Genomic DNA, 24,790 nt, shown 5'->3' with positions numbered 1-24,790 from the left:
GAAGAGCGTGAATGTGCGAGGCTCTGAATCGCTGCCCAGTGCAGCTCTGTCAGCCAAGACGTCTTCACTAAACATCACACTGAAAGGTTCACTTTGTACATTATGATTGCAGTGACGGTGGCTGCAGCCCTCAACACAACATGCCAGATGGGGATCACGTTTGATTCATATAAGACCTCCTTTCCCCCAATTTTCTCCATGTTAAATTGGTTTTGGAATCAATTTGGGCTTTTGTTTAGAACCAGAATAATTAGTGCATAGGTCCAGGCCAATGGCTTTTAGTTTTCCAGGTGTGCAGCATATTTCTTTAACGAATGAAATCGGCTTATTTTTTCCGTCCAGCTCCCACACCCTGCTGAGTTTTTCTTTGTCTGGAATCCCTCCCTTTTGACTCTTTGACAGCCTGAAAGTAGCTGAATTGTGAGGGAAGAATGCTGTTTTGTTTTGCCCACTTGCTGTCACTGTGGATTTGATTGTCTCGGTAGGCAACGTGGCCTCATACACAACCATTCACACATTCTCTCACAAGTCACCCCTGCGGATGGACATTCCCTTTGGCAGGACTCCCAGATGGCGCTGCAGGTTCTGTGTGGGCTGTGACAATGAGACTGGGTGATTGACTGCACAGCTAAAAAGGCTGAGCAGCACTGAGATGCAGCGTGACGGTTAAAAGGCATTAACAGTGCTTTTCATTCCAGCTGATGGTTTACATTGCTTAGAGAAAGTTTGCAGCTCAAGGTTTACATTTTAAAACTGATCATTTTATCTCATTTCTTATTTCTAAAATGTGGAATAACTTTGAAAGTCAAAAATCAGAGCAGTACTTTATTGAGCTTAAATATTTGCCACATACATTTATAGAAGTCAGAGGTTGGCATGATGGATTGGTTCAGGATACTGAACTGATACAACTATGACCGTTGCCAGACTCGATAAATTGCACAACCTATTAGAAATGGGCTTGTTGTAGGGCTGGGCTTTCTGTTTAAGAAAGATTACATTTTTGAAAAAATCTGGATTTTTTATTTTTTACTAAAAAGCTTGTAGCCACCTACTGATGTCTAGATGTCACAATTTGCAAGGATTATTAGTCTTTTTGCGGATACCGACGGACCTGAATGCTATGCTAACATGTCCTTGTAAAATAGACTGATTATTTACCCCTACATTCTATTTGTAAACTTTATCACATACTAAACACATAGTATGCAATTATACAGTGGATAGTTTCGTAAACATTTTCTACAAGTTTGTTGTGAAGAGTGCAATCTGTTCTTCCATCATTTGTAGGGATGGCAGCACCAGTCGGTGACTTAAAATGCTTAAAGAAGCTAATAAAAACAACTGTTTCTGTTCAAGATTCCATATTAAATTAACCTGAGCATCCGCTTTATAAAACCGTATACAGCAGTAGTGTCTTCAGTCAGAGGCTTCATCGCATACACTGTAATACAGGCTGCTACAGGAGATCCTGCCATCACCATCTACAAGAACTCTTTAAGGACCTTTGTAGGCCTGACAACATTAGATTTTTCTTTGGGATTGAAGTGCTTTTGCATCGAATTGAATCACTGAGCAGGAGAAGTAAATTGTTGTTGCAATGTGCTCTGAAAGCTTTTTATTTTTTTGAAAGGATCTTACTGTCGAGCCAAACGTTTAGTGACGGTCTGTTGGGCCGACAAGATAAGTCTCGATATATCACCGTTTGAGCATTTAATGTCAAACCTCACAAGCAGCGTCTGTTCCATTAGAAGAGAGTGGTGGTTAAAGAGAGTGTCCCATCATCAGCAAGGTGACAGATTTTTATCTCTCTGACACCCACTTGTGAATAGCCTCAAACGCCCCACAGCTGAGTCTAATCCTGAGTCAAGTTCTTACAACCATAAATTAATTTGTTCATCCTCTTAAACGTCTGATTAACCCAGCGGCACATTCAAATGTCACTTAAAGGAAATCTTCTGATCCTTCATCACAGCCAGTCGAGCTGGAAGTAATTTTCTGATTGTTGGAAAACGACACCTTCCCAAAGGAGATCTTGTGGTGTCGCAGTGGATCAGAGGTTTGTGCCAACACAAACATGGCTGCACAGAAAAAAATCAAATGAAGCAGAATGTGTTGGTTGCTTCACTGAGCATTTATGTGTGAACTTGCCTGTTGGCTCTGAAAACTGCAGATTACATGTCTGGTTTGCATTTTTCTGCTGATAACGGCATAATGCAGCGTTTAGCTGTGCTCAGATTTGTATTGATGTGGAGATGATACAGAATGCTTTACATCATGTTTGCTTTATCGCTGGATTTCACATGGCGGCTGCAGATATTTTGGCGTCTGTATTAATGTTGTAGGGAACATTGTTAAACTTTGATGCATAAAACTGTTTTCATGTTGTGTAGTTTTCAATCAAAGCCCATAGAATCCCAAAGTTTGAGGTTTTTTTTTTTTTTTCCCTTTCAAGCTCAGATTATTGGCAGTTTGGGTTGGACAGAGATGCATTTACTTTTATGCTTTTATTTTCCCTTTTCATCCATATGGACTATGATGTGGTTTGCTTTGGGGAAATCAGTTGTCTGTTGTGTCTGTCATTTTAGTGGCATACAGCTGCAAGAATACTCAGACCCCCAAAGCTTTTTCCACAAAAATCTGAATAATTTACTGAGATTTTAAATTATTAGCCTCCACAAAGTAGTGTTTTAAGTGTTTTAACATTGTAACCATAGGGAAGAAGGTGCTCTGGTCAGAGAGACTTATATTAAATGTCTTGATCTATATGCAAAATATTATATATGGCGGAAACTAACAACCCAGAACCATGTGGTGAAAAAACTAACATTGTCCATGTGGTGAATAATGGTGTTGGGAGCATCATGCTGTAGAGATACTGTTCTTAAGCAGCGGTGGTGCAGGTCAGAGTTGATGGGGAGGTAAATTGATAGTAATCCTTGAAAAATATTCACTGTCCAACAGGGAACAGCAAACATACAGCCAGATGTAGAATGAAATGGTGTAGATCAAAGTTTGTTTGTGTTTTAGAATTGGATAGTCAATGTCCCTAATGAGGAATTGTAGAAAGATATTTAAATGTTCACTGATGGTCTCCCATCTCTACCTGAGCTGGAGTTATTTTGCAAACAAGAAAACCTTCTTTCTCACGTTGTGCAATGGTGGTAGGGACATAACCCACAAGACTTGCTGCAGATTTGTTTGTGAAAAACTTTGAAAACCATGTCAGTTTGCTTCCACGTCACAATTATACTGACGTTTGTGCTGGTCTATGACATAAAATGCTAAAAAAAACCATTAGTTTGTTGTTTAAATGCAGCAAAATGCGAACATGTTGATGGTGAATAAAAACTTCTTCAAGGCATGATGTGATTGCAAATGAACATGTAGAACAAACAAAAGCCAAAACGTGAAATGTATTAACATTTTCTCATCTCACCGCTCTTCCGTCAGGTGTGTCCTTCTGCCTCTGCTGAGCGTAAAGCCACCTCAGCAGTCCCTCTTCCTGCTTGTCGACTCCATTGATGAAGGCTCCCAGCTGGGTGAGGGGGAGCAGAGGTCATCGCCAGGGTCTCCCAGGACAATTGCTGAGATCCTCGCCAGTCACCATGAGTTCCTGCCTCCCTGGCTGCTGCTCATCTGCTCTGCACGCAGGCAGAACAAAGCCATCACCAAACTCTTCACAGGTACATTACCCAGTTCTGTCTATTGATTACCATAAACAGGGAGTTTAAAATGACAGTTTGATTTTATTTGCCCTTGTTGGTACAGCTGTGTCTGCAGCATGGTTTACTGTTTATTTTAAGTTGTGCACAGCTTTCCACCAACTCTCCAAGCATCAAGTTCACATCTGTGGACCTTTTAGTGTTGCTTAGTGTGCTCTAATGAGACTGTGCCATACCAGCTGCTATTATCTCCTTGTCAGTCCAGCAACAGTTTACTCTGTGGAGATGAGTGGGCATAACATTACTCTGGAAGCTCTTTGTGTGGGAGGATGTTTTCCTCGCATTGCTGCGGGTTCCTCCCTTACTTTCCCAAAACTGCTAAACGGAATCTCATCTCTTGTCTTCAATGCTACAGATTTCACTAGAAAGCAGGTTCAAATTAAATAAGATCAGTTTGTAACATGAATTGTGCTGTTTATAACTGTGTTTATAGTAGAGGAGGAGCTAACAATTATTTTAGTAATCAATTATTCTATTGATTATTCTTACAACCCTATCCACCTATCCCCTTTTATGCAGTATTAGGACTACAAATAAATAAATAAACACATAATTTAGTTCTTTTTTAAAATAAGAAAATAAACATTTCATTGCCTAAATTGCAATAGCATAGCCTTCCTTCAGTGACAATTTGATCATTTGTAGCAAAGGATGCTGGAGTGAAAATAATACTTCTAACATCAAAATGTGAAAAGCTCAGCCCTTTCTGCTTGAACTGACTGACCAGTGAAAATCCATTTACCTGGTCAAATACAGTATTGGATTGCAGAGGGTGAGTGGGTGTTGGTTAAAATATCATAGCATTGCAAATATTATTATTATTATTATTATTATTAATTTTTTCTGCAGCTCCAGTAGCAGCAGGTCCACTCCCTCCCCTCTCATCAAAGGTTTTAAATTTAGCATTGCTTTTGGTTTATTTTCAGGATCTGTATTAAAACACTGTTTTCTAAAACTTTGAGCTTCACTGCAACACAGTTGGGGGATAAAATTGACTTTGTTTTTGCATTAAAACAGTTTCATTCCATGTTTATGCTTGCTTGTTGGGCTTCAGATAGATTTTTATCTAAAATTGGATTTTCATTGGGAATAAATCAGACGGAGGAGCTGGCAAGAGTATATATAATCCAGAATGGTTTTAAGAAATGTTTATCTCTTCCTCAAAACTACGGAGCACCTTCTGTGTCTGGCAGCTTAATTTTTGATTATCTCATGTTTATCCGATGAGCTTTTGTTGTTTTTTTATCTGACATGGCTGAAAGGATCTTTATTTCAAAACTATCTGATAAACTGTCGTTATCTCAAATTTCTTTAGAGATAGGTTTAAATTGTTTTCCTTCCTCTCTGATTGCACAGCTTTTGTCAGGCTTTTATTGTAATTCCCCAGCAAATGTTTTTAAAAGTAATAGTTTCCTTTCAGAAAAGTGGGAAACAGCCAAATCTACACATCAAATGTCACGGCCACAATTTAGAAAGTGTTGGGTTTTTAAAACCATTTTCAGCAGTTTTCTCCAGATTCAGTCTTCAGATTTCAGTTGTCTCACCTCTTTCCCCTATACATACCAAGACTTTACTTAAGTCTTCATTTTGTTTCTTGTTTGTTTTCTAGTAGCCTGGATGAAGACTTCAGCATATCAACTTGAGGGCATGTGTCCACTAAAAACACCCTTCCAAGTGTTTACAGTTAGGAGATGATGGTGACCTGCCAAAAAAACACTCATGCTCTTTGCATAGCCAACTTTTTTTTTTGTACAAGTGGCCTATTTTGTCTCTGGCCAAGTGTTCTGTGAGTTTCCCAAAATTCCAAGCTTATTTTGATGAAAGCGTTCTAGATCAGAAGGTTGGGTTAGTGATTTTGAGGCAAATCCTGAACACTTTATTCTTTCTTTGGATTGGTGCATAAAGGGGTAAGCAGAAGAGATGACTTCCTCCTCCAAGAGCAACTCTGTGAATTCCTCAGCTCTTGCTGAACTGTTATTCCTTGTGTCTGTCCGCGAGTGGAATGTGCTTTGGGAAGTTTTCAACACCTCTGAGACCAAGCAGGAAGACGGAGTCATACCGGCTTTCTGTAGCAGAATGCCTCGCTCGCATCCGCTCAGCTAATGCCTCGGAAACAAAGAGCGGTCTGTCCGTGAGGAGCAGAGCAAGAATTTAGCATGCTGTCTGACTAATATTATATGACATCTCCAGCTTAATTAGACAACGCTTCCTCTGGTATCATTTAATAGAAAAAAGTGATATTCCTGGGATGCAAGTCATCCTAAAACTCAGGATGAGTCTCGGTCCGCTGTAGCGGCACACATCTTGCGAAAGCTTGCTTTTCTTGTGCCGTCCCCGCTCTGCAGGCCGGGCTACTGTAAGGGCATGATAGGGGTAGCAGAGTGGAAACACTTAGGCAGCGATTTTGTTTTGGAGTTGGGGAGAATCTGTGCCAATTTAACAAGGCCTCTGGCAGGGAGACGGCTAGGGAAAGGGGGGGGGTTTGGTGGGGGGTTGAGTGTTTAAATAGAAAAAGCTTCTCAAACCTTATTTTGTAACTGTCTGTCAGAATAATTTCTTCTTGGCAAAGATGGTGACGCTTCCTAAAAACCGAGCAGAATCCTCTCTATTTTATGATCTGACAAACATTTTTCTGCCGACTCTTTTTGCTTTACCTTTCAGAATAATTGTGTCACTTATGGTCTCATCTGAATAATTACCACCTAATTTTAATCACAGGCTTCTCACAGTGTTTGATCCACCCCAGTGTGTGTGATCTTTTTATCGCGCAGAGACATCACTGAACTGTAATAGCTGCCATCTGCCCAATTCATGCCTGTCAAAGTCGGTATTTCTCAAGTAGAATCTGCAAATTCACTCATACGGGAAGAAGGGAGTACTGCATGGAGAATAAGAGAGGAAGTGATCAAACCAGTGTGATTAGGATGGCACACTGCAACCTTTATCTGGGTAGTTTGATTACTTTTTTCTCATTGAGAACAAGTTCTGTGTTCAAGGCAACTCTCTGCAGCCCGTTGTTGATCACATACATACGTAGATGTCATCCAGTAACCAAAAACAAAACCTCCATTAAACCTAAAATGCTGGTAATGCTGTCCAATGCATCTGCAATGCATCTTCTGTGACTGTACCCCAACTCATACTCTGTTCATTTTACCTGCCAGCTACTTGTAAATCAAATTACACATTTGAGTACACCAATTCTTTAAGTGCAGGTATAGGCTTTATAATACACAGAATCTCTGTTGTGTTTGGTGAACTGACTGTTGGAGGATATGGTAATTGCTTAAAGACACGTTACTCAACTTATGCACTGGGATTCATGTCTAGACGTGCCAATTTCTTGGAAATTAAATAATTTACACAGTCATTTTTGGTCTGCATGTACACTAAATTGGTAGTTGAACTGCTTTTTTCCCCAAGTAGTTCACATCTTGTTTGTCAATGGCATTAAACCTTTCTTAAACAATGTGGAAACAACATGAAAAGTGAAACACTTGCCTTGAAAACACTTGTGATGATTAACAGATGAATGAAAATCACTCCAACCATGATGCACATTTTTCATGATCCATGCTTAAACATGAAAGCATAGAACCTCGGGTAGTGCAATATGGTTTTGTTTTGCAAGCATTTAGGACTGGTGGGCCAGGCATCAAAATAAAAATAAACCAACAAATTAAATGTTTTTTGTTCTTGTTTTTAGTGTGTGCATCTGCTTTTGTACAGACCTCAAATTGCCTTCTCAGCTCTATTCTACTTGTAACTGAAAATGGCATTTAACTTAAAAGTTAATTCTTAGGCTCCTTTTGAGGAAGTGGGTGATTTCTGCCATCTTGGCCATGGCATTTGCAGTGACTTACCCAACTCAAGTTATTTGTTGTCCCTGACTTGTCTGTTGAAGAAATTACATGGTTGTATTTTCTATCCCTGGTTGCATTACTCCATAAACAGATGAGGTGATGGTTGTTGTAGTTTGTGGCACAGTAGAGTTGGGAATTAAAGATTGGTTTACATCAAGTTGCTGTGCTCTCACAGAACCAACCTCCTTTTTGGTACATATACATCTCTTGTTTTGAAATATTTTCTTTTAGTTGAGCACCATTAATGTCATCCTGCTCTTGCTCAAATAATTTTTACTTTGATGCTGAAAGTACTTGCTGTGATCTTTTGTGTTAACATGAGATGTCCTTGTGCTGAACTTATAAGCTCACAAGTTTTGTTTTTGCATCCCTCAAAATTAGGTCATAAATGAAAATTAAGATAATTAAGCTTTGGCTTTTGTTAATCAAGTCCTCTTCTTAAGGCATCACAGAATAAATCTCTTATTCACACCCATAGCTGATAACGCTGTCTAATGTATTTACCATAAACCTTCTGTGTTCCAGTTGTGATTGACAGTCAGATGCTCTGGTAGAAGATTCTGTAACATACAGTACAGACCAAAAGTTTGGACACACTTTCTCATTGAATTCAATGAGAAGGTGTGTCCAAACTTTTGGTCTGTACTGTATATGTTATGTTTCATCTAAAAGAGATTAGATACACTTATCATTAGATTTCCAAAGTTTCATCTAAAAGATGCTGGTACTAAAATCAATCATTTAAAAAAGTACAACTTACTAGTTAATCTTTCAAAAATTTGTAATTGTAAATTTTAGGAATTTATTATTGTAGGATAATTATGTGTACCTGGTGTAATTAAATGGATGTATTTTAACTGCTGCTGCATTTAGCACTAATCTGTTTTGTTTTTTTTGTGGATATCAGATCAATAATATAAATAAAACAGAAGACTTGCGTCCTAAGCAAAATCATGTGTTTTATCATCTCCTCTCTCGATCTAAATAAAACGAAGATTGGTTATATTCAGATGGAGCTGGTGCATCAATAACCAGTGTGATTAATCCCCTCATACAGACAGACGGGTAACAATGATCAGTGTAGTTCAAAGGAAAATGAAACAAAACATTGTACAAGCTGAGCTTTAGGACTTGGAGATGAAAACCTGCAGGAAAATTAGATGTTCATGCATTGATTAGATGCTGTTTCAGTGCTTAAATATATTCTGCTGAAGCTGTGAAATTTAATATCTCCAACTTCACAAACTGCGTCTTCAGAGTTGCAGGAACTTCAAATCGATATGCATCATCATTAGAAACGTCAGCATTTTAACTATCAGGTTTTTCTTCCAGTCGTTGAAAGGGGCTGTTGGCCTCCATTAAGAAGAGGTTAACCACTTAAAACCATGAAGATGAAGTCTTCTGTTGGGGATGAATCATAGCTTTGAATAACATGGTTTTATTCCAGTTTTAGTCTGAGGAAAATGGGCACACTACAGATCTGCTTTGATGAGATTTATGCTGCAAGAACTTTTGATATCTTGGTTTTACTCATTTCCTTGAAAAATGACAAAATTTCTTCTGATTTAGTGCTTTTATTATTAGAAATATTTTAAGTTGGGGAAAAAGTTTAAAAAGAAAGGAGGAGGTAAAAGTAGAATTCACATTTCTCCAATATGAAAAAGACACTTTCAGGATATTGTGAGAGTGTTTGTCTGCTTGGGGGGAAAGTTAGCCCACCCTATCAAGGACCTGAACCACGTCTCACACCTCTGCTCTGCCCACCATGAATTGAGCTTTATGAATTCAGCTTACCATAGAGACAGGAGGGATTTACCACCAATCACAAATAAAAAGAGCAGCCCTGTTTTTAAGAGTGCGGCCTCCTCCACCCCTCTGTGCAGCCCTGCGGGTGAATCTGACACGAGTACAAGCGGTCCCTCCGCAAGAAGGTCAACAGAACTCTTGACTTGATGTGTTTTGTTTTCCTCACTTTTTTAATGCTTTCTTTTTGGTCAAATGTAAGCACTCATAGGAGGGAGCATGAGATCTTCTGGCTGCCTGACAACACAAACACTGCCGTAAAACAGTGAGGACGGTTTATTTCTTCTGGGCTTAGGAATTCTCCCCATAGAAAGACAAAGAGCGCTCAGCTTGATGACTCCTCAGTAAATGACGTTCTGTGGCATTGTTTTGGACAGCTGTATGTAAAGTGGTTTCGAAAGTAGCAGACTAATTTTAAACTTTTTTTACAAGAGGTTAGACGCCGACAATTTTCTTTGTGAGGTGGAACTAAAAGCCCAAAAGACTTTCAAACTGTCTCCAAAAAGTTTTGGCCATTCTTGAAGCTTCACCAGAGACACTCCAGTTCAGAACTAAGTCATGGAGCACATTTGACGAACCCTTCCTACCACAAATCCCTTATTGTCCTTTTTAGACACAATTTCAGAGTAACAGGACCAAGGATGCCACCTTTAATTCACTTTCCCTCCCTTTATTTAAACCAGCTAACATGCTGAATTATGTCCATATTCTTGTATGAGTTGTCGTCTGTGAGGCTGCATGCTGAGCATCACTTTGGATGACTTGAAGACCATAATCCCTGCTGAATACAGTAATTTACCATCATGCAGTCTGACAGCCGAGCTAATTACAGGTGTACCGTGTCTGCATGTGTAACACCTCAGATCTCTCCCTGCAGCAACTCAACAAGGTGCATGGTGAACAAAGTGGCTGGCCTCCACCTCCTCTTCTGAGGTGATGCCCTTCGGTATGTGGCAAGCCTGTGCCACTTCTATGAACTTAGGATTTTTCATTTCAAGACTGTGGTGCAGACTTGCTAGTTTTTTTATATACAGTTGAAGGCTGTTATTAAGTTTTAATTTGACCTTCGCAGGAATAAGAATTCCTGGGCCGTTTCTCGGCTGGTTTGGCTGCGGGGGGAAAACATCCTAAAGATTTCTCATACCACACAGCCTGCGTGCCAAGAATGACTCTGCAACTACTTGATTCCACAGCAAACTTTTCCAGCTTTTCCGAATGCTTGATCGGCTGCATGGACTTGCGAAATCTTTCCAGGGTCAGGGCTTTTAGATGGTCGATAATAACTTGATGGCAAACAAAAGGCTCTGGATGAGCTAGAGGGAAACATTTTCTGTGCAGGTGGATGGAAACCTAAATGGGGTCACTTGGAGGTCAGCCAGTGTACTGATGAACAGAAACAAGAGAGCAGATTGAGGAAATCAGATCCTTTGTGGGGCAGGGAACTCTAGAAGGTATTGTAGAGAAAAAAAACCAAAATCAACATTGCAAACCTCTTAGTTTTAAAGAAGGAATTTAAATTGAAGAAAAGAAAATTAAACACTGAAGTTTCTTCCCTCTGCACATGGTCTGATAAATGCTAAGATTCAGTGGAGATCATGCTGGTTATGTGTTTTATAGTTGTGTTTCAGGTCTACTCCTGAAACACAAGGAGTAGACCTGTGTCTTATTCCTTATATTGTGGAATTCATTAATATCATTAATAAGGAAATTTAAATATATCAATTTTTGATATATTTAAATATCCACATATAGCCAGATATATGGGACAACATATTTTTATGCACTTTGGCCTTTTATCCACATGAAAGCTAATTTTTAATATCACTATATATAGTGGAGATTTGAGAAAACTCCACATTTGTGTTTGCATGTGCACATGGGAAAACAAAGAATTAGGCTCTTGCGCATTGCAACCTGAGACAAATAATGTTCCAATATATCCACACGCTTGGACAGGATTCCCAATCAACATCATCTTGTGTTTTAATAACTTTATATTTTAATATGTTTAAAAGTAGTACAGCCTATATAAACAACAAGCCTCCTGGTGCAATGTCTAGTTTCTAACAGAAAGTCATGGTTGTTTTGAAGCAATCTGATTTGGCTGACAGGTTTTAGTTTTGTGCTACACTGCCCCAATATGTGTTTGGCATATCTGGCATATTTGTGCAGGTTCATGATAATGAAAACGTTTCTGAAATTGGTCCCGTGAATATGATATATTTTATGAAACAATGTGGTGGATATATTAGTGTACAAGGCCTCACTCGCTGGAGTTTTTTTCTGCCACCTGCGGCCTGAAGCTCTGATGTATAGTGACGACTCAGTCTGTATTCATCAAGGAACAAGAAGAGCGAAGGCACCCACATGTAACCAGGTGCACTGCCTTTGACTCAGCTTCTTGTCATCAACTTAATGGGACTCTATCAATCAAAACTAGAAGAAAAACTGATTAGACTGATCATATGATTATTTCAGGTTTTGTTTTTTTTTTTAGGCATGTATTTTCTCTCTTTTTTTATCACAATCTAGCCATGTAAGTAAGCCGTGGAGCACAGATGGATGTAATCCTGTTAACCTTCCCCCATCACCATTTCAGCTTTGTTCAGTTGCCCTACAACAGGTTTGACTGGAAACTCATTCAGTTCCCACAAAAACACGGCAAAAGGCGTGTTTGGGCAGGAATGCTTTCATATGCTTTCTTTTCACTTCACGCTAATTAATTGCCAAAGTGTAATCATTTGCTTCTGGTTAGTTATTACAAAAAATAATTAAATGAAGATGATTTGTTGCACCTTCTTAGTTCAAATTAATATATTTATGGAGGCCCTTTTCGTGCTGTTTGTGTGATCAGACTCTGAAAGCCTAAATAGCAGCACACTTTTTGCTGTTTGCAGACTTTTGGAACCTACACTCATCCACATACTTGTGTTTAGGAGGTTGGCGCTCTGGTGTTTTTTGGAGCGGGGGGAATCTGCAGCTGTCGAACAGACGTTTGTTGAGCACAGGTTTACTGGAGAGCCTGAGGAGAATGCAGCAAGGCTTAGGTTTCTGTTTTCTTTGTGGATCCAGTGACTAGAAAAGAACATGTCGAATCAGAGAAGCAGTCACTCTAAAATCCTGGTGATGAGCACGTACCTCTAGTTCCCCGGCGCACATGCATACCGTCTCGTTTGTCATCTGAACACATTAATCTAGAAAGCAAACAGGCTATCTGTTGTGTGGGGTTCTGTCTCCTGTGGCTGATATCCAGTCTTGTAATGAGCAGCAGCTGGCTCGGAGGCCTGCACTCCGGAGCTGCATCCCTTACCCTGATCAATGTGCCTTTTGTTTTATTTACCAGTCAGTTTTGTTCAGAGAATTATTCTGTCAGATAAAACACATAAGATCATCAGAACATGTTCAGAACTCTCACACTTTGGGTTTCCTGAAGTAATGGTGCCAAATGTAAGTGAAAAAGGCCAATAATGGCATCTGGAAGGCTTCTGAATGTTTGCAGCTGAAGAGTCTTGTTGCATTCTTGAGTCTCACGCAACTAAGCAAGTGATAAATTTCACAACTTTCCCTCTTGGTTGTTTACAGCTTTATTGAGCTTTAACATTTATGTGACTTCACAAGTCTATTCAAGAGAAAAGCAAATCTGAAGCGATCTTTTGTTGAAAGAAAAATAAAAGTCTCATAACTGAAACAAAAGAAGATACAGTGGACCACAATTAAATCACTTGTGAAAAATTTGTTCATTTGCAGATTTTTTTTCATTCAGCATATCTACAGTATACAAAAGAAAATAAATGCAGCTTAGTAAGCTGAACTACCTAGCCGCAATGCTACATGACATACTATTGGCTAGCATTTGTAAAGCAGCCAATGCAGGAGTGCCATTCATTTTCTTTGGTGCTGATTGGCTAAGAGCCAAGAAAAGGAAAACCGTGGATGATGGCCTCTGCTATAGTTCCAAGATGGTTTCCACTGTGCATATTAATTTGTTTGAGCTGTTAAAGTAGGCAGTTATAAGCATTTTATGAGGGGATCCAAGTATTTACACATTTTAACTATTCATGAAGAAAATTACACCCACCATTAAATTCCAATCTAAGTAGTAAGGGCATTAGAAAGTCAAATAGTTGACTAAATATGAAGGGTTTTATATTTTTACGTGATATAAAAACAGCACATACCTTCTGTTCTATCGAGCAACTCGTGTGAAACATGCAAAAATTTGAATATCATCAAGAACTAATTCTTTTGACTTTTTAGTGTTTTGTTAATGTTGATTATGGCTTACAGTTGAGAAAATTTTTAAAACTAGATAACTCGAGCCAAAAAAATATTTAATAGGGAAATTTAAATATTGAAAAATGTGTTTACTTATTGTACAGTTCATGTTCTCAGTATTTGGTTGGGGCTCTTTTTGCATTATTTGCTGCATCAACAGCACGTGGCTTGGATGCGATCAACCTGTGGCTTTATAAAAGTGTTAAAAAAAGCTCAGGTTGCTGTGATTATGGCCTTTAGCTTGTCTCCATTTTGGGCTGTCAAAGTTCCAACTCCACCCCAGTGACAAGTGTAGACTGTCTGGAAATTTGCACTTTTGATTAATGCCTTCATTTTAATTTGTAATAGGAGTGTCATTAATTCATTGTATCCTACAAGTTGTCATCAGATTTTCATCTTTGCAAGTTGGTTTCACTTTGTTCCAGCATTTTTCATTTGTTAGTTTTTTATTGCTAAGCTCCTTCACAAAATTTTGATTTTCCTTTTTTCTAAACTTGAGAAAAGGAATTTGAAGCTCAACTCCTACAATGGATGTCCAACAAAGCAGAAATTATTGAGTACCTTTCAACACATAGAGAAACTAGAAGAAAATGTCTCTTTTGGCTTCTCTACCACAAATTTTCTTTGTTGCTAAATAAAAAAGGATTCTTTTTGTTCCAATCCAACAGCTGCAGTTTTATGTCTTGACTTCTCAGTGAATCTCACAACCTTTGACAATGACTATAGGTGGTGAAACTGTGAATCATAAATTAAATACCCAAACAGTTTTTTTTCTGTTTCCTAGAGAATGTAATGAAGGCAGTGCAGCATCTCAGTTTTAGGTCTCTTGGTTTCCTGCAGGCTCTTTTGGTCTGTTTTCCCTTCTAATGGCCTCTTTGCTATTCTGAGCGACTTTCCTGTCCCAGCTAGAGCAAAACCAGAAAGAGTTGGTCAGGAAGAAGTATGAGGCTCTCATACCCATGCATGACAAGAAACCAAGTTCTAATTTCACATCTACACTTTTGTTCCTGGGTTAACTGAAGTACTTGGTATTCTGCATTAGCCTGAAAAGTGAAGAGGTGAAGGAAAAAATATGCATTAGCTGGTTTAGCATTAAAAGTTGAATGGAGGACAAATAAGAGGAAGGATGAAAAATCTTCTGACACCCTCAGATGTTTAGGTTTGATCTTTTATGTCTGAAGATTGAACCATTGACTACAGGAATGCACATTAGCACCATATGATTCTCTTGATCATCAACTGTGTTCCTAAAAAAAATCTTAATTTGATATGCGAGTCAGTTTTCCTTATTGCTTCTTGAAAAATTGTCAAACTGAGTAGCAAGCCAAGATTTTAAAGCAGAGGTTTGAAAAATAAACAGTTTTCAGTCAGACAAAGAAAGAATTGCTTCAGGGTCTTTTGGTACACTGAGATACTTTACATGCTTCCCATGAATCCAACTCCAGGACTGTAGTGGGACCCAGAGCAGGAGGTCATAGAGTCAGAGAAGAAGAGTGTGGAACGTGGTCTCCATGAAAACACAAGACTTTAAGCAGGTTTGGGTCCTAAAGCACTTCTAGTGTCCAATCAGTCATAAAGTATATTGCTGGGAAGAGACAATTTTTGGTATAAGAATTCAAAACATTTGCAATGGGTCATTTTTTGTGTTGGGACAAAGTAAAAGCCTCAAAGTTTTTTTTTCTTTTTTGTTTTAACTCTCAGTTCCTGTCATGTTTGCAGCTTCAGAAACATGAAGCTCGTCTGCTTGTGTTATTGTTCCTTAGCACGGATGAGTGAACATAAATGCAGCGATTGTTTGCCTCGTATTTACTGACAACATAGTGAAGAAACTTTATTGCTCATTTGTTTGGGACTCCAGCTCTGTAAAATCTCTCTAAGCTGGTCTTTGTCAGTACAGAAGGTTGGTAGAAAAACTCCTGATAACTGATGATTTAACAGAAGATAGTAAGATGATTGTGGGGCATTAGAGAGAGAGTCTGCCTATGATAAAATCCAAAATCTCAGTGAGTTCTTTTCACTATTATGGATTCAGTAACTCAGTAAAATATTTTTTGATGGGTCACTGATGCATTCGAGGTGGAGACGATAAAACGAAAAGTTATCAAGCACCGGTCAGGCAGAGGTCAGTTTATTACCTACAACATTTACAAAGTGGTTTAAAAAAATTAACACTTTACCAGGAATAGGTGGGGGGATCCACCATACTTTAAAGAGTTTTTCAAACAGTGACAGGTAAGCGGTTGCCAAATAAAGTAACCTAAATAAGTAACCTATAGAAACAAATATTACCTTGAGGCTAAATCACATTCACCTCAAAATTCAAAGTTTGGTACTTGAAAATCAAAAATCGGCTGCTTGTGACTTGCAGAACAAAGACTTAAGCCTATTTTTGCGCATTTTCATATTTATAAATAATTATAAACATGAGTTTTTGCAAAAGTTTCAAGGACAAAGTGAAACTGTTATTGTGAGCTGCTGTTGGGGGGAGTTTGCTTATCTTGAACAAACCTAGGAGCAGGTGATAAAGACAACCTTGTCCTCCTTCTGTTTACCAGGATCTGTTTACTAAACTGCCAGTTAGTGTTTGGGAGCTGCTGTTAAACATATCAGAGTTATCAGCCTTGCAGCTGTGTAGTCACATTCGGCCCAGTGGGGTAAACTGACTTTTTTCTGCCTGGGAAAATAACTTGGTAAGATGAACACAGAACTTCATCAACCTTTCTGATCTAAATCATGTTATAGAATGGGTTTTATAATGGAAGCAAATGTCTCAGTTCTGATTTGCTAACAATATTTTTAAACTTAGTATTTTCTCACCAAAATAATAAAATGTAAATATTAAAACCACAAGAAATTTAATGTAAATATTTCAATGTAAATTGAGTAAAATGATGGAGTATATAGAGTCTTTCTGGCAACTGTGTGTCTTTTGTAAGTATTTACTACATTAGCTATGTCAAGGGACCATGTGGTAGCATGTTTTTCCTTTCTCAGTGGACCTCAAAGACCATGGGAAATGTAAATAAAAGCATACAGGAGTGCTGCAGGCTGGACAGACTATAGATGGTTTCAACATGAACGAGAGTCCACTTTATGTCTATTAGCCAAGGCTATTATGAGGCAATTTTCCCATGTCTTACAGAGGAATCCCATTAAAATCATTCATTAGGACTCATTGTGATAATTAACTCTTACAGTAGGCTTTTAAAGATCCATGTGGGAGTGAGGCTTGTGTGAAACATGTACAGGCTGTTGATGTTAGGACTTGTGCTTCCATGTCTCAAATTTTCTCAACAGAAACTGAAAGTTTCAGCACTTGTCAAGGCTTAGTTTTCATCTATATTTTTTGAGCTGATTGCAAACACCTGCTGATTTGTTTCTATTTCAAGTAGCCAGAGGGGTTTTGTTCTCAGTTCCTATAAAAAGCTCGTCTTTAACAACATAGCTGCTCTTAAAATTAAAGGTTTGCTTCACTTAATCACCTAAAGGTTTATGACCAACAGGTTGAAACTGGATATGAATTCAAGATTAGTTATAACCAATGTGGGAAAAGTGACTCTTTAACTATGTATTCTTCAAAAAAGAGTTGCCCTTTTTTTTTAGATTTTTCTATTTATCACCCCAGTCATCTAATGCACTTTGTTTTTGTTTTCAGGATTCCGCAAAATCAGCCTCGACGATCTGCGGAAGGCCTACATCGTCAAGGATGTGCAGCAGTACATCCTTCACCGGCTGGACCAGGAGGAGGCTTTGAGGCAGCACCTAACCAAGGAGACTGCTGAGATGCTCAACCAGCTTCACATCAAAAGCAGCGGCTGTTTCCTCTACCTGGAACGCGTTCTGGATGGCGTGGTGGAGAACTTCATCATGCTTCGGGAGATCCGTGACATCCCAGGCACTCTCAATGGGCTCTACCTGTGGCTCTGTCAAAGGCTGTTCGTCAGAAAACAATTTGCCAAAGTTCAGCCCATTCTTAATGTAATCTTGGCGACTTGCAGGCCACTTACAGTCAAAGAACTGTACCACGCAGTCTGGACCAAAAACATGACACTGACTATGGAGGAGTTTCAGAAAAAGATGGACATTCTTTCCAAGTTATTGGTCGATGGCCTTGGGAGTACTAAAATCCTTTTCCACTACAGTTTTGCAGAATGGTTGCTGGATGTGAAGCACTGCACCCAGAAGTATCTGTGCAATGCAGCAGAGGGCCATCGGATGTTGGCCATGAGCTACACCTGTAGAGCAAAGCAGCTGAAGTCTCTGGAAGTGCAGGAATTTGCTCTTCACCTCGTCAACTCCAACCTGCAGATTGAGCCCTGTAATCTTGCTCTTTGGATGGTCTGGAATGGAACTCCCACTAAAGACTCTCTGACCACGTCCATACCAAGAGAGCAGGAAGTTCTGCAGCTTCTGGTCAAAGCTGGTGCTCATGTGAACAATGAAGATGATCATGCGTCATGCATTGTACAGCAAGCCCTAGAGCGAGAGGACTCGATAAAAACATTACTTGACAACGGGGCTTCTGTAAACCAGTGTGACTCTAATGGAAGAACTCTACTGGCCAATGCTGCATACAGTGGAAATCTTGATGTGGTTAATTTGCTCATATCTAGAGGGTCGAACATGGAGTTGGAAGACAACCATGGACAAACAGCGCTTACTCTAGCTGCGAGGCAGGGTCATACCAAAGTGGTCAACTGCCTTATTGGTTGTGAAGCAGACATAAACCACACGGATCATGATGGGTGGACCGCGCTCCGCTCTGCAGCTTGGGGCGGACACTCTGAGGTTGTGTCTGCTCTTCTTTATGCTGGAGCCAAAGTGGACTGTGCTGATGCAGATGGTAGAACTGCACTGAGGGCGGCGGCTTGGGGAGGCCATGAAGATATTGTGTTAAATCTTCTTCAGCACGGAGCTGAAGTCAACAAAGCAGACAATGAAGGAAGAACGGCTCTCATTGCTGCGGCATACATGGGGCACAGAGAAATCGTGGAGCACCTGCTGGACCACGGAGCTGAAGTTAATCATGAAGATGTCGATGGGAGGACTGCCCTGTCTGTGGCTGCTCTCTGTATTCCTGCTAGTAAAGGTCACGCATCTGTTGTGAGCCTTCTAATTGACAGGGGAGCAGAAGTTGACCACTGTGACAAAGACTGCATGACTCCTCTGCTTGTGGCTGGCTATGAAGGACATGTGGATGTAGTTGATTTGCTCTTAGAAGGGGGAGCTGATGTGGATCACACAGACAAGAACGGGCGCACTCCTCTCCTGGCAGCTGCATCAATGGGCCATGCGTCTGTGGTCAACACGCTACTTTTCTGGGGAGCCGCTGTGGATAGCATTGACAGCGAGGGAAGGACTGTGTTGAGCATCGCCTCGGCTCAGGGAAATGTGGAGGTGGTCCGAACTCTGCTGGACAGAGGGCTGGATGAGAACCACAGGGATGACGCAGGCTGGACCCCGCTACATATGGCTTCGTTTGAGGGCCACCGGCAAGTGTGCGATGCTCTTATTGAACAAGGTGCTCGCTGCTCAGAGGTGGATAATGATGGTAGAATACCACTGATATTGGCTGCACAAGAAGGACATTATGACTGCGTGCAAATTCTCCTTGAGAACAAGTCGAACATTGACCAGAGGGGGTACGATGGAAGGAATGCTCTCAGGGTATCTGCACTTGAGGGCCACAGAGACATTGTTGAACTGCTGCTGAGCCATGGTGCTGATATAGATTGTAAAGACGCAGATGGTCGCCCAACACTCTACATAATGGCACTTGAAAATCAGCTGGCCATGACGGAGTATTTCCTTGAAAACGGTGCAAACGTTGAAGCTTGCGACACGGAGGGAAGGACAGCCCTCCATGTATCCTGCTGGCAGGGACATATTGAGATGGTGAGGCTGCTCATCAACTACCACGCTGACGTGAATGCCTGCGACAATGAGAAGCGATCCGCTCTCCAGTCTGCAGCGTGGCAGGGCCACACCAAAGTGGTTCAGTTTTTGATAGAGAACGGAGCACATGTGGATCATACGTGCAACCAGGGAGCAACTGCACTGGGTATAGCTGCCCAAGAGGGACACATCGACGTCGTGCAGATACTGCTGGAAAATGGCGCGGACCCCAACCACGCTGATCAATTTGGCCGCACGGCAATGAGAGTGGCAGCAAAAGGCGGCCACTCAATGATCATTAAAATCCTAGAAAAATACGGAGCTACAACATTAAATGGCTGCAACCCTTCCCCCGTTCATACCATGGAGGAGAAAACACCTTTATCAGTGACCGGAAAAATGCATTCCCTCACCATTAAATCGAGCAGTTCTGGCAGCACAGGGGTGGGAGACGTGCAGTCATCTGGACGTGGTCTCCCCGACGGACCCGTCCACGCTTTCAGCTCGCCGTCAGAATCTCCCGACTCCACTGTGGACAGACAGAAGTCATCCCTATCAAACAATTCCCTCAAGAGTTCAAAAAACTCCTCTTTAAGAACCACGTCGTCCACGGCTACAGCTCAAACTGTACCTATTGACAGTTTCCATGGAATGACGTTTACGGAGCAGATTCAGCAGCACTCACTGCCTCGGAGCCGAAGCAGACAGTCGATTGTGTCCCCTTGCTCTACAACCAAGTCTGTCAATCAGCAGCCATCGTCTCCATCCAACGAATTTGAATGGTCTCAGCTGAAGTCAGGTCTGAAGTCGGCAAAGGGAACTAAGACAGGAAACGGAACTCAAAATAGCAAAGCAGCTCTGGGAGACAAAAAGAAAACAAAAAACAGTGGATCCAGCCAAGGCCAGGTTTTGGAGTACGAGATGACCCAGTTCGACAAGAGAATGGCTTTCAACCAATCAGTTGCCAATATTGCAGTGAAGGATCCTCACTGTAAGATCATGATCGGTGGTTCCGTGCAACAGGACAGAGGCCAGTGCCAAGACCCGTTCTTCATCCAGCCACAGAGCTGCTCAGAGAAGAAAAGGAACGGGATTATGACCAACCCCAAATATCACCTACAGGGCAACCAGGTCTTCTTGGGTCGAGTGTCAGTTCCACGGACTGTGCAGAACAGGGCCCACCAGGATGTTTTAGAGAACTACCCCATTGGAGAAACAGAACTGAGCCTTAAACAAGCCCTGAAGCTGCAGATTGAAGGATCCGACCCAGGGTTTAACTACAAAAAAGAGACTCCGTTATAGCTGGTAAGAGACCTAACAGTATGTTTTGCACTGAATTGAAGACGTGGTGTGAATAGATTTATCACCACTGTGAAGGAAGGTCAGATTTCATTATTTATGGCAGGAGCATAATCAAAAACTGAAAAATGTAGAAAAATCCAAGTTTTGATTTAAGTACATTTATCAATTTCAAAATCACTTAGGTCTAAATTATTAATACCCTTGTTAAAACTTTGTACAATTGCCTTTTGCCAAAAGTAGAACATGTTTTTTCAAGGTTGGAGCAAACTCAGAGGAATCGTTGACTATTGTTCTGTACAATCTTTCTGGATTTAGAGTCATGGGCCCTCTCTGATCTCTTCACCTCACCCCACAGGTTGTATAACATTTAACTTTAAGGAGGACCACTAATGACTGTGGAAGAAGGTTGATTAGTGTCCACATGATATTTATTTAAAATTTCTTGGTTTTTTAAAGAGTTGGTAAATCCATGGACTTTAGCAAGGTTCCTATGACCTTTTAATAGTTTTTCTTAGTCGTTTCAGTGCATTTCTAACACCACTATTAACATTTGCGCAACAGCTACTGTATTTCTGAAAACAATTGGTACAAACTACAAAACATAGTTGATAATCTGTGTGATAACCGTTTAACAAGTGTCACTTGTTAAAAATGGATAGTTCATTCCTTAAAAGCAAATTTTCATGTCATAGAAAGTGCCATCAAAATGAAACGTCCTGAGACCATGTTTATGAACCAGATGGCTTCACTCTGTGTTTTCAAATGCAAATAAGTATGATCTTTGTGACCCTGTCTGAAAATGCTCAGTAGAGCCTTATATAATGTTTTTCCAGATATTTGAACTCTACAGTTACAGGTAATTGAGTGCAAGACATTTACATTTTTACTGCATGTGTTCTTTGCTTTTACACAATGCTGTGAACAAATCAAAGCTGCAAAATAATTTACAATAAACATAAGAACACCTTTTGGTTAAAGCTGTACTTGACTATAAATATTTAGTGAAAAAATGGTTAAATCTGGGAGACAATTTCAGGAAACAAGGAAAAAGAAATGCATAAAACTGTAGTGGGCATAAGGTCCTTTTACACACTGTTTTACAGCAGAAAAGTTGATGATTAGGCTAATTTTTAAATCTCAGTCTTTGGTTTGAAAGACGAGTGAAAATAAATGGCTTTCTTGCAGCTAAAAATGTCAATATTTTAATAGTACAAAGCCAATTGTAATATCTAATCATGAATTAGAAATTAGCAGAACCTCTTACCAACCTAAAAAAGTTAGGTATGTATTTGTTTTTCCAAAGCTTCAGTTAAATTTATTGTGAAGGTTTCTGTAGGTGTAGCAATGAATGCTCAATCAGTGGTTTTGTCAAGAATAATTGTTCTCAGTTTTGAGGCTGGATTTTTACAGTAAGAGATTGTGCTGCTGCTATAAAAGATGGAGTTATTTCAAGGATTTTCACACCTCTTTTTTTCAGTAGTGCCAACAATATTTTTCCCCTTCAAAACAAACAAACAAAAACTAACCATATTCTTTTCTTTTTTTGCTGTTTTAGATGTTGTGACCACCATCCATCATGCTGACATTGGGGAGAATGTGCCAAAGCAACAGTTTCCGTCTGCATAACAAAACTACATTGAATTTCTCCCATCTTCCCTCCGTGGGATGCCATAAAACAACTCTCTGCCTGCAGCGTATGTGAACTGATACTTTGATGTGCCTACATCTGTTACAGCCTTCTGTTTTCATTCAAAATATCATTTTAATTTAATGTTATACTATTTAATAAGCAGTGTATGCACTTTTAAAATAATAAACTGACAGACATACATGTTTTTTCCCCTTCGCTTTGTATCCCATTCATGTTTCATGAGCTGTTTGAGAAGAAACATGACAATTCTTTATTATTTTGTAGTATGTTGTATTTTGTCTCACTGACAGCAGTGTACCAGTGGGTGCATTGTCCCAAACAGACAGTAACTGATGTCATGGTTGTCATTCATTGCCTTTCTAGAGACCCCAAATAATCTGTGTTACCTTTGATCAGAGTGCTAAAACCTTTTGTTGCATGTAACATTTTAAAAGCAGTTTACTGGGATATAAAGCGTATTTATTTTTTAGGAAAACAAGCCACTTTTGTTGCATTTTTATTTGTGTTGCATTCTACCATGGTGCTGTGTTCAGAAGATGCCTGCAGACATTTTGGGACTTTTTTTTGCGTTTTAAATATCTAAGCAGGAGGGAGGTTCATTTATAATGTAAAACAAATTTGATTTCGTCCCTATGGGATTTTTCTGTTTTTATATTGTATGTGTGTGTGTGGTGTTTTTATGTGCAAGAGTATTTAAGTAACCGTTGTGTATCGTCAGCAAGGTTTTGGTGCTAAATGCAGCAGTTTTTTTGTTTTCATTTAGCATTTCTCAGCGGCTCTGCAAACAGAACTCTGGCTTTGTTTCTGTATCATTTTCATTATATTCTGCTGGACTTTTCAGGGGCGTGACACAAAAAGGGTTCAGCCATTAAGGCAGCCCCTAGCTGTTAGTGATATTGTTTGAAATGCAGACTTTCAAAAGCCAAAGTTGAAACAGCATACACTGTCCCACCTCCTCTTGGAGGAGGAGTTTGGTCAACCATGACTAGGAGAGAACTGAAACATCTGTTTCTTATGAACCGAGCGGAGCTGCTTTAGCGTTTACAGGCTATGTCACATCTTTGCAGGCTTCTCAAAATGTTAACAATGAGCTATATTTTTGCCAAGAGCTGGGATTTTGGGGGAAGTAGAAAACTTATCGCATGCACAAACACCTATAAGTGAAACCTCTCTGCGTGCCACGAAGGGCGAATGGAAGGATTTTAGGCAGGAAATCATGATGTATAGTCTTATTAAACAGTTCTCTTGTTGGTCTCGAACCTGTTTGGTCTGTCCACTTTGATTTGACTCAGTGATTGGATTGTAAATAGCTTATCGTGTACATTTAACTTTCATTAAAATAATTTCTGTATTATACGAAGCTGAATTTTCTGATGTATATTAAAAGTGCTTAATAAACATATTTGCTTTACTGCTGAAAAATGAGTCCTGCCCATTTTCTCAATTACACCAAGATATGAAAAACAAAAAGATATCTGGAATGCAATGTAGTGTGATTAAGCCACTTTAAAATCTTCCAAGTCTCTCCAACTAATCAACCTCATAACCTATGAATCAGTCTGAAGGAATATTTCAATATGTCTTGTAATATTGAAATGTTTGAATTTCCAGACCTTCCCATGTCACATTGTTTAAATCATGTATTGTTCTTCCTTTTGTTGTTTTTATTCTCTTGTGACCTAACTCCCTTCTTCAGGTCCTTTTTTAATCAATTTGTTTTTGCACAAAAAAGGATGAACTAGGCTCAATATGCACACTTCAATATGTGGGTTGATCAAACTATCAGGACAAACGAGGGGTAATAAGAGAAATGTCAAGGCAGAAAGATTTTTTTTTTAATTCTTTCTTTACACTTGAATGGCAAAATGATCTTATTTAGCTAAAATCTGATGACTGGAACTGTGTTCATGTTACTATTTCTGTAAAATATGTATCAACCCATTGCAGAAAAAACAAAATAATAGGTGTATTTGGCTAGCACTAAAAATCGAGTAAGAGCATTTTGAAGTGACCCAGAGAAAAGCAGCTAAAGTAGGTGAAATGTAAAATCTACAGCAATATAGTTTAACTTTGAGATTTGTGAGGTTTACTAAATTCCAACGCTGAAACCTGACTTCTCTGCCACACAAAAGCTTTTGTTTCAACATCAGCAGAATTTTTACATCAGAAATCTGCTACTAACTCAGTTTCACGTTTTAAATATAAATATATATTTTTTTCTCTCTTCACTGTGGAGATAATTTTTCCATCGTGTTGAGGCTGTGAAACCACAGCAT

General features: G+C 39.6%; 1 protein-coding gene across 2 annotated transcripts in view; it reads left to right on the top strand.

Annotated features, from left to right (window-relative positions):
* The window catches only part of ankrd50 (ankyrin repeat domain 50), a 36,540-nt gene extending 12,604 nt beyond the window's left edge, over nt 1-23,936 (top strand). For both annotated transcript variants that reach the window (XM_032554679.1, XM_032554680.1), the window contains exons 3-5: nt 3,454-3,686; nt 17,322-20,866; nt 22,419-23,936. In XM_032554679.1, the coding sequence (XP_032410570.1) occupies nt 3,454-3,686; nt 17,322-20,863 (3,775 nt within the window). In that variant the 3' untranslated portion in view covers nt 20,864-20,866; nt 22,419-23,936. The remainder of the gene's footprint in view (nt 1-3,453; nt 3,687-17,321; nt 20,867-22,418) is intronic.
* The last annotated feature ends 854 nt before the right edge of the window (nt 23,937-24,790 follow it).

Source organism: Xiphophorus hellerii, chromosome 23 (assembly GCF_003331165.1).
Source record: "Xiphophorus hellerii strain 12219 chromosome 23, Xiphophorus_hellerii-4.1, whole genome shotgun sequence".
In the NCBI taxonomy this organism is placed as follows: domain Eukaryota; kingdom Metazoa; phylum Chordata; class Actinopteri; order Cyprinodontiformes; family Poeciliidae; genus Xiphophorus; species Xiphophorus hellerii.
This window is presented reverse-complemented; position numbering and strand designations above follow the sequence as displayed.